This window comes from Microtus ochrogaster, chromosome 10 (genome assembly GCF_000317375.1).
Source record: "Microtus ochrogaster isolate Prairie Vole_2 chromosome 10, MicOch1.0, whole genome shotgun sequence".
Taxonomy (NCBI): Eukaryota; Metazoa; Chordata; class Mammalia; order Rodentia; family Cricetidae; genus Microtus; species Microtus ochrogaster.
In genome coordinates this window covers 80,428,512-80,438,093 of record NC_022016.1, presented here as the reverse complement: position 1 = coordinate 80,438,093, position 9,582 = coordinate 80,428,512, and the positions used below count along the sequence as shown (strand labels likewise).

Genomic DNA, 9,582 nt, shown 5'->3' with positions numbered 1-9,582 from the left:
CCTCTGTCCCACACGCCTCTGTCCCGTACCCTCCGGTTTGTCCTGTTCATACACTCCACTCATGCCTCTGAACCTTGGGAGTCTTAATATTTCTGGTAGCTTCGAGTCACATTCTGACCAGGACTTGGTCATGGCTGTGTATATGTGCGTGTGTATTCACGTGGACATCTTTATGTACACATGTGTTAGACATGTGTTAGGGATCACTGCTCCCAAGCCTGGAACCCTGCCCTGCATGGTGATTGACTCCATGGACAGTTGCTGCTTGCCTTACACCCTTATTCTCTGTTCAGGACCAGGGGGAGGTACCTGGGGATGGAGTACATGAGGGGTTGAGTGTATTAATGGCTTTGGGTATGGAGATGGGGAATTCAGAGAAGTTGCCAGTCGTGATGGCCTCTCCAAGTCCTGTCTGTCCCTGTAAGGTAGATGCAAGGCCGGAAGCCCGGGATGAGCTTCCAGCTAGAACCTGCTGGATGCTGGGACTCCAGTAATTGGGGTGCAGCTCACATTTAGCCCAAAGGCCTGTGACTGGAGAATCTTAATTCCAGGATTCCCTGTGATCATACGTGTGACCACTGTGGACAGCTGGTGCCTCTGGAGACCTGGCCAGCCAATCGTGTAACCTACTGGTTTGCCTTTTGCAGCCGGGCCACCTGCCCAACCCCCATGGGAGAGAAAAGCTGCAGCCCTTTTAGGAGTCGGTGCCGTGTTGGGATACAAAAGGGAACGCAAGCAATTCTCTCACGCAGAGGACAAGGCCCAGCCTGGCTGCACAAGAGCCCAGAAGTGCCACCTCATCACAGTCGATAATGTTCTTCCACACTGCATCCTACCCTCCGCCATGCCGGGCAAGGCCCTGGCACCTCCTCCAGAGTGACTGACTTAGAGGAAATGCCATTTACCTGTACTCTTTTTTGCACTTTCCTACCGAAGATGCGAACGTGTTTGTCTTGATAAAGAGTTGGATGGCGTGTGGAAGACCCAGACTCACGGCGCTCCTGTCTGTCACCCGGCGCCAGACGCAAGGGGAAGTTCTCTGGAGGCCCTTGATGTTGCCCTGTGGGCTCACTCCAGCTGGGGAGAAGGCAGCATCCCGGGTTCTGGAAGCCCTTAGTGTGTCCCTTGCCCCTGTCTGCACCTGTGTGGCGACCCTTCTGCTCTGGCCCCCTGCCTACTTGGGACTCTAGCGGTAGGGGGATCAGGTCTGGAGAGTGGCTGCTTAGCCTGGTGATGCCCAGGTTGGGGTTTTCTATCTCCTTCCTGCCAGGGTTGGGGACCACCAGGTACATTTCATCTCCTGGCACGGGCACATATCTCAAAGGCTCTGGAATCTGTTTCCAGTGGACACTGGAGGCCCCAGCGATGTGTGGCAAATAGAAGAGGGTGCCTCAGAAGGCAGGACAGACCTGGGCCAAAGGCCGGCCCGACAGGGGCTTCTGGACATTTGCTCTTTGCGGGAGCTGGTAGGGTGTCCCAGGAAAGAGAGTCATGTTTGTTGGGTAGCCCTGGGAGACTTGACCCCCTCCACCTGGGCACAGGCTTTCCTGTGCCCAACATCCTGGACCACAGATGTCAAGCTGAACTTCTCTGTTGTCTTGGTCCTAGAGAGGCCTTGTCTAGGGAAGTTGCTGCATGAAGTAGGGGCCACCATGGCCCTTGCTGGTTCGCAGAGGGGGTGGAGAGCTGTGCCTGGAGGTGGCATTGGACCTGATGGCTTCTTTAGATCTTTCCGAGCTGGAGCCTCCAAGGCTTCTGGCCTTATTTCCTGTAGGGATGCCTTGGAATGCCAGGACCATCTTCCCATGCCAGCGTTGCCATACTAACTTGTCTGGCTCTACCCCAGCCTGTGGCACCACGTAACGCTCCATGCTGGGGTACGTATGGGTGGGGTGGACCTGCCAGGCGCTTGGCTTGTATCTGACCTCCTTGCTGACCCTAGCTCAACCTGGAGATTTCCAAGCCCTTGCGTTGGCGTTCCCAGGCAGATGTTCTAGGGCTCAGTATACCCTGAAGATGAGGAAGAGGCTTCTGGGGAGAAGCATGTTGGGTCTGAGGGCAGGAAGATTGGAGGGGTTCAGACTCTCCTCCCTGGGAAAGGACGGTTACAGTGTCTCTGGGTCCACCAAGATTGGGGGCAGGCCTCAATGGCTTGTCTTAAGGACACCAGGGCAGGTGCCCAGTCTTTCCTTAGCCCAGATGTGCACATCTGTAACATAGCTCCTCCTCTGAACCCCTGGAGGGCTGGACCCCCACGGCTTCTTCCACTGTGGCATTGCCACACTTTGGTCTGTCGAAATCTCAAGGCCAGCAGACTGGCCAGACACTGTGGGTAGGTAGAGGGGGGACTCTGGTCACAGACAGGACCTCTGCAGGCCTGAGCATACCATAGATCTCCAGGTGTATCTCTCTAAGAAGGGCTGTCCCTTGTATGGGAGCGGCCACCATAAGCTTGTCCCCCAACCCAGTGCCCCTTGTACTAATCCCACCAGGCAAGACAGTCAGCCTTGCTGGCCTCATTTGGAGCTGTACTCACCTCCTTTGCCCCAAGTGACAGAGCCTGACACTGGGGTCTGGAGGCACAGGGGGAACAGTATGGCCTGTGACTCTCAAGGGTTCACCCTTTCCCTGATGACATCTCTCAGGAGTCTGTGCTCTGCCTGTCTCTGCCTCTTCCTATGCTACACCCACCCACCCTGGCCTTCTCTCCACAGCCACCCTGACCCGAGCCCCCTGCTGCTGGAAAGGTCTGTGTTCCTAGGTTCCAGCACCTAGGAGGTTTTGGAGGCTAGATTGCCCAGGCAGCTGGGGAGAGGAAAAAGGTCTCTCAGCTGTCTCATGCCGGAGAGTGATGGAGGCAGAGATGGCATCTTGAGGCTGGCTCTGTTTTGCTGATAGAATTGGGGTCCTCGTACCCAAGCTGTCTGAGCCACAGTGACATTACATTTCCAGCCACTCTGACTCACTAGCTGCTATAGGATTCTGTGGAAGGTGTGGGGTGTCTCTCAGGTGAGACACAGGGCATTTGGGTTGGACCTACAACACCTGAGGGCACCCCTTCGTACACTCCTGCTCTGAAGTGCTTCCTCTGTAGAATTCCTATACTCCAGGGCTTTCTGTGTGCCAGGGCTCCCTCCCTCACCCTCTGGGTGCCCCCATACCCATACAGGGTTGAGAGGCTCAGTATAACACCTGCAACTGTCCCCTAAGTCTTGAGGTCCTGCAGGGGGCATGCTGACGGTGGGCTAGAGGGCCAGAAATCCTGTAGTCCCACAGAGTGGGCAAGTGTTGATGCTTGGAGCTTCTGGTGTGTGTCAAGGAAGGAAGGGGGTTAGGGGCCCAGGCTAACCCTCCCTTTACCTTCGCTGTCTTAGCCTGTCCATGAGGGTGGACAGCCACCCCTAAGGCGCTCCCGCACAGAACACAGCATGGAGGAGGAAGCCGATCCGCCCAGTTTATATACCCGGAAGTTTACAGGTTGTGGTGCGTCAGCCCAAAGTCGTCGGTGTCCTTGTGTTTATGGATATTTTCCCTCTTAATTTTCAGATTTTTTTTAAAACAAAGTATTTTTTTAGGTGCGATAACCCGGAAAGGGCCTGTTGGGTGTGTGTGTATGTCCTGAACTCCACATAGCCACACAGGGACCAGAGTCCAGCTCGGAGGTAGCTCCTTTACCTGGCCTGGAGAGGAGGGAGGGCCCCCTGCTGCCTGCCAGGGTCAAGCTAGACTCTACAGGGAGTTTTCCTGCCCAGGCCAGGCTGGCATCTGTCCTGCCGCTGTCCCATCCAGTACACCCTGGTGAAGCAGGAGTAGGCACTTGGGGCTAGCCAGAGCGTCTCAATGGGTCCCAAGGGGCACATACCCCAGCTCCTCTGAAGGCTGTCCTAGGGGAGGCTGGACAGGCTAGCCAACTGTTATCTTCACTTGTACTCTGTGTGTATGTTTTGGTTTCTGTGTTTTAATAAACCCTTTGGGAAGAGATGGAGTTGTCGTAGTTCTTAGTCTTGCTGGTTTAGGAGAGGGAGGTGGTGAGTGGCGGGGGAGGTGAGAATGCTTTCCAAATCTTCTACATTTCGATCTGCACCCTTGGCTCAGGGCTCACAAGGAAGGAGGGAAGACCCCAAATGGCAGGGTGCTTGAAGAGGCACCACCTGCTGGCACCTTCAGACACACTGCAGCGACCGAAACCCATCAACGTGAGAACAGCAGCCAGCTGGTCTCTCAAGGCATGGAGCCTTCCAGCCATCAGCTCTGGGCCTCTGGACGTGTTGGAAAGATAGGTGTATGATGGGGAGAGGTGCCCGTATCTCCCATGGGCCTCAGGGATGGCATCTGGGAGAGGCAGGGTGGATATTTTGACCAACCCATCCCATCTCTCTACCCTGTATTTGGGCCTGTCCTTCCATCTTGGCCTCAGCTTTCGAGCTGGGTTTAGGGGTGGGAAACTCCCCGCGGTCGGTGGCTTTGCCCTCCCTCTGGCACTGTGTGTGTGGAAATGAGAGGACAGAAGCATGGAGACCCAAGGGCTCGGATTTTATTTGTCATTCCATAAATATGGGCTGCACCTTGGTCTGAGTCTGTTGGGAAGCTGGAGGCGCTTGCGGTCGGCCTGATGGGGTGCAATTAGCAAGGAGCCACGCTCGTTAAAAAATGAGGGGAGGAAGCACATTATGTACATGATTGACAAGAGCAGGCACACGGGTGTCCTGCGGTGCCTCAGGACCTTGGGTCTGGGATAGCAATAGCAGGGCTCCGTGTGCCAGATCCCCCAAACAGCCCCCTCCTGTATCTGGCCTGGCTGGCTGTGCCGACCAACAGGCACCTGGGGCCAGAGGAAGGGAGGTGTGTGGCCATGGAGGAAGGAACTGGCCTTAGACCCTTCAAGGGCCCGGGGCCAGCTCCCCCTGTATAGGCTGTCCGTATGTGTCTTCTGTGGTCTCCCAAGACCGTCCTACCCAAATCCCTCCATGGAGGCAGGTGATCCCCAACTCCTCCAAAGAATATAAGGAAGAAAATATCCCAGAAACACTTTGTTAAAATGTCATCCAGGAGGCCGCCTGCAGCTAGGGCTCACCCTGCAGCCTGCCTTCCGGTCTCTTGCACACACCCAGCAGGGGCTTAGCTCTGAGGTGTGGCTCACAGGCAGCACCAGCTCCTACTGTGGGCATCCCTGCATGCCTGGTCCACATAGCAAGCAGGGTTGAGGTCAGCTGTGTGGACGGGGCTGGCTACTTCCTGCTGGGCCACTGCAGGGCCCTGTTCAGGAAGCAGGCTCCTCTAGTTCAGGCATGGAGGTGCCAGAGCCTATGGCCTCCATCCCCACACCCACAGGGCTTGGGGCTGTGAGCAGTGGCGAAGGTCTGAGAGCCTGGGGTGTGCAGGGGGGTTGTGTGTGTGTGTGAGAGAGAGGAAGCTGCTCATCCTGCTGCCTTCCTTCCTGCCTGCCTCGTCCTCCATCCTCTCCACCCTGCCCTAGCCTCTGCCCAGCTCTGGCTGGACAACAGATGGTAAAGAGCAACAGGGAGGAGCCTTGCAATAGCAGCTGCCGAAGAGAAGCCGAGTGCTGTGTCTCCAAGGTGTATACTTGGGGACTGGCCACTGCCTGTCCAGGGCAGGAGGCTTGGGTCTTCTAGGGAGTCAGGGAGCACACATGGGTAGGACCCTGTCCCCAAAGCATCATAGGACCATGGAGACTGAGCCTCCAGGCAGCATGCCCTGCTCAAACCTGCAGGCTTCCTGGTACCACCATCTGCCTAGCTCCTACTGCTAAGGGGTTGCCCACCCTGCCCTTTCTCCTTCTCCACAGCCTGTCCTGGGCCAGCATGGCGGGATGCAGCAGAGAATGAGTAATCCTGGCCATCTTTTTTGGGGAGTGGTCCCTGGGGATCTTTTCTTACAACCTGGGGATGGTTACTGGAGTTCTGCCTCCTCCCCCAGTTTGCAGCAGCAGAAACCCCAGGGAGGCCCCCCTCACTGAAAGCTCAAGTCACAAGCCCCGGCACAGCAGAGGTATCAGAGGGAGGTCTGAGAGGAACATGGTCTTGTGAGCATGGGCCCAGTCTGCTGTGACCTGCCTGTAGCATGGCCAGCTGCCACACCTGTCTACAGTTCTGGACAGAGGGGCATACATCAGAGGGCTCCATCCAAGCCTGCTGCTGGGTTTCCCTGCCGTGGGGATCAGGAGCTGTACGCAGGGTGGTAGACACTGGGAAAGCCAGCTGGGATCCTTGCCCCTGCCAGCAAGGGTAAGGGTGGGGGCCAAGGGTCAGGTAGGTGGGTACAACCCTAGCCAAGGCCCACTGGGCGTGTGGGTCAGGTCAAGGTCTGGGAAGAATGGGACTCCTGGCCAGCCCTGAACAAAGTGCCCGGTGTCCATGGAAAGAGGGGGGCCCTGCCCTAACCACCAGGATCTGGCTGCTGGAGAGGTGCTAGGAAGTGGCGGGCCCCTCTCTGGAGGCAGGGGTTCTTGGCAGAGAGGCCTGCCCTGCCTGCTCTGAGGATTAGAACTCCATTCGGCCGTGGCGTCTGGAATCTCCATGGGGGGGCATGGCTGGGGGCAAATGTTCCTTCCTGAAGGATAAGCAGAGGTGGAAGGCTGGGGCGGGAGCCTTTGAATGTCCTCCCTAATCGATGCCATCTCCTGGCACCCGTCAGACAGTATCCAGTGAAGAAGCGGCAGGTGGCATCTGGCGGTGACTTTGGAGGTCGTTTCCTGGTGACGTCCGGGCATAGTGTTTTCCCCTTGGATACGAACCACACTCTGCATTTGGCTTTGAAACAGCAGAAGCGAGCGAACAGAGACGACAAGGGAACCGGAAACTGTCCGAGCAGGTGGTGGGGCTGACTTAGGATCTATAGTCCTTTTTGCTGTAGGGTTTATTGCCCAGAATGCTATCGATCTCGTGGACGATGGAAGACGACAGTTTTGGAAGGACCTGCGTGCAAGGGTAAAAGGCTAGCCTGGGCTGAAGGAGAGGTGGGCGGCTCTTTCCAGCGTCTCCCTGTCAGCCAGGAATCCAGCTGCAGCTCCCATCATTAAGTCCCATCAGGTCTTTGGTCCTGTCCTTGGCTTCCATCCGCACCAATAGCAGAAGCCGCCTGAAAGCTCAGCTGGGTCCTGCCTGCCCTGCTCCATGTCACCAACCTCCAGGGTTTCATCTCACCCACGTCCCTGCAGCCATGCAACTCCAGGGTCTGCCCTAGGCTCCAGTCCTCTGACCTCCTAGTCCCCAAAGGGTTCTTTGATGAGTGGCTGCACAACCCCCTTCCCACCCCACTGGAACCTTCGTGTCTCTCTCTGCCCTGCATTTCGGCATCCTTGCCTAACTCTGGCCTCTCTGCCCTCAGTGGTGATTGCCTCACGACACTCAATCTTCTTCCACTGTTTGCATCTGTTCCTGTGAGGAACAACTCTGCAGGAGCAGGGCTCTCTGCCGTTCCTGTAGGCCCCATGCTCCTGAGCCACCACCAGAGCCCCCTTCTTACCTGTATTGCGCCAATGTTCTCCATAAGCTGCTCTGCATTGGAAGCACCCAGAAGCACAGAGCTGACGCCCTCGTTCCTCAGGCACCAGGCTGTGGGCATATGACCAGAGGTGAGGGAGGGACCCTCTGCAGGGCCTGCCTGGCTACGCCTGGGCAGAGGAACTCAAGCTCTCACGGGGGTCACGGGGCACTCTTAGAATGCTCAGGACCACCGCGTGAGAGTTTGCCCTAGGGGTATCTAGAGAAGGTTCTGGGGATCTCTGTTTCTGCTCGAGGGGTGGCCCAAGTGTTCAAAGATCCCTTCCCTTCCCCATGACCCCGGCTAGTTGGCTGAGGGTGTAGGCTGGTGGTCTGTCTTTTAAAGAGTCAAAGATCTGAACTCTGCCCCAGGAGTCCTTACCTTGGCCTTCAAGGGGGTGCTGTCTGGGGTCCCTCACAGGTGTCCCCCCACCGTGCCCAGAGCCCATTACCTATGGCCAGCTGGGGGAGGGTGCAGCCTAGACGCTCGGCAATGGCCTGCAGTTCCTTCAGCTTGGCCTGCTGGCGCCGCCCCTCCTCACTCAGGATCTTGTCCTTCAACCACTGGTAGCCCTGGGAAGGGACAAGCTCCAGGTAAGGGAAGCTGATTCTCCACAAACATCAGCTCTGTTGGCACCTGGCCTCACGCTTGCACTGGGCCAGACTTACACCCTTCCGGATCCTGAAGGCCTAGGTCTGTTTGTGGTGGACTGACCAGAGCCTGGGCCAGAGGCCCTGAGGGGCCTCCTAGGACCCAGGCTTGGGAGAGAGTAAGACCTAGAGTTGGGAGCTTAGGGTGCTTGTCTCCCAAATATGATCGCCCTTATGCTTCTTGGGTGCTCAGCAAGGGAACAGAATTTGATTTGGGGACGACTCTGTGCCCTACGTTTTGTCTGGGGTCTCTGTGATGGTAGAGTGGGGGACGTCATGGGGACTGGAGCATGACCTAAGGCGGTAGTGACCAGACTGTTGAATGTCGAAGCACAGAAGGGGCAAGTGTGAGTGTGTGTGTGTGTGTGTGTGTGTGCGCGCGCGCACGCGCGCATGTGTGTGTGTGAGGTTCATGGGCCTGCTAATCTAAGGTCTGCCCCATGGATGGGAGGTCCTTACGGACTTGGAACCCCTTCTGATGCCAGCTGGGCTCACCTTCAGGGAGGCTCTGGAGTAAGGCGGGATGCCGCTGTCATACTTTCCCGAGACGATACCACAGGCCAGAGGGGACCAGGTCATGGCACCCACTCCTGAGAGAGAGAGAGAGCAGGTGAGGTTAAGCTGGGGCCCTGAGGGGGGTGAGGAGTGGGGCAGGCAGGGTAGGCTGGTACCCACCAATCTTGTGGAACAGCTCTGGCAGCTGGACCTCCACCTTCTCTCTCTGGAACATGTGGTACTCCGCCTGCTCGCAGATGGGCGGGATCAGGTTGAACTGCCGGGCCACCGAGTAGGCCTCCTGAGGTACAGAAGGAGAAGGCTGCGTCAGGGGACCTGGGGGGGGGGCACAGGGAAAAGACACAGAGGCCTCCCAGGCCCTGATGCTCCCTCCACCCCCAGCTTTCCTGAGAGTCTGCGGCAGACCCCATGGGAGCCAGGAAAAGGAGATAGGCTTTGGAATCCTTTGATGGTTTTTGGAGGAATCACAATGTAGTAAGGCCTCAGGTTAGGGGTGAATGGGAGCATGGTGCCTCAGTGTCCCCATTTGTCATAAGGGGTCAATGAGCCACAGGTGTCTGAAGTCCTTCCAATAGGAGCAGCTTGTGCCTGGCACTCAAGGCCCTGGACCTATGATGAATTTGGGGGTTGTAAAAGCCTTCCTGGAGGCAACAGCTACATAAGCTAACTGGTGAAGTTAGTTAGGGATCAGGAGCTTGGGGCCTTGGCCTGAAGGCGTTCCACAACTGCCAGAGACAGTCCTATCGTGGGGACATTCCTGCCACTTAGAGCGGCCCTGCTTCCGCTCTGGTCTGAAACTCAGATTCTCCCTCTAGGGAGTGGGGTGAAGACACTGACATCTTTCCCAGGGCTGGCTGGGTGGTCAGCAAGATGTCTGACCCAGGCTCGCGGACCCACTCAAATGCTGAGTTAC

At 57.0% G+C, this 9,582-nt stretch overlaps 2 protein-coding genes across 10 annotated transcripts in view; one reads left to right on the top strand and one right to left on the bottom strand.

Moving 5' to 3' along the window:
* Positions 1-3,985, top strand: part of Chd5 (chromodomain helicase DNA binding protein 5) — a 53,229-nt gene extending 49,244 nt beyond the window's left edge. For 5 of the 6 annotated variants that reach the window (XM_026781829.1, XM_005353641.2, XM_026781830.1 and 2 more), the window contains exon 42: positions 648-681. Coding sequence is in view for 1 of the 6 variants with exons in the window: in XM_026781831.1 (XP_026637632.1) it covers positions 648-698 (51 nt within the window). In the remaining 5 variants the exon portion in view is untranslated. Of the gene's footprint in view, positions 1-647 lie in introns of all 6 variants that reach the window. The other variant, XM_026781831.1, reaches the window with a different exon arrangement.
* A 527-nt stretch (positions 3,986-4,512) lies between these two features.
* Kcnab2 (potassium voltage-gated channel subfamily A regulatory beta subunit 2) overlaps positions 4,513-9,582 on the bottom strand; it is a 49,756-nt gene continuing 44,686 nt past the window's right edge. For all 4 annotated transcript variants that reach the window (XM_026781833.1, XM_013348588.2, XM_026781834.1 and 1 more), the window contains 5 exons: positions 8,829-8,949; positions 8,649-8,743; positions 7,955-8,075; positions 7,486-7,574; positions 4,513-6,935 (listed from right to left, as the gene is read on the bottom strand). In XM_026781833.1, the coding sequence (XP_026637634.1) occupies positions 6,846-6,935; positions 7,486-7,574; positions 7,955-8,075; positions 8,649-8,743; positions 8,829-8,949 (516 nt within the window). In that variant the 3' untranslated portion in view covers positions 4,513-6,845. The remainder of the gene's footprint in view (positions 6,936-7,485; positions 7,575-7,954; positions 8,076-8,648; positions 8,744-8,828; positions 8,950-9,582) is intronic.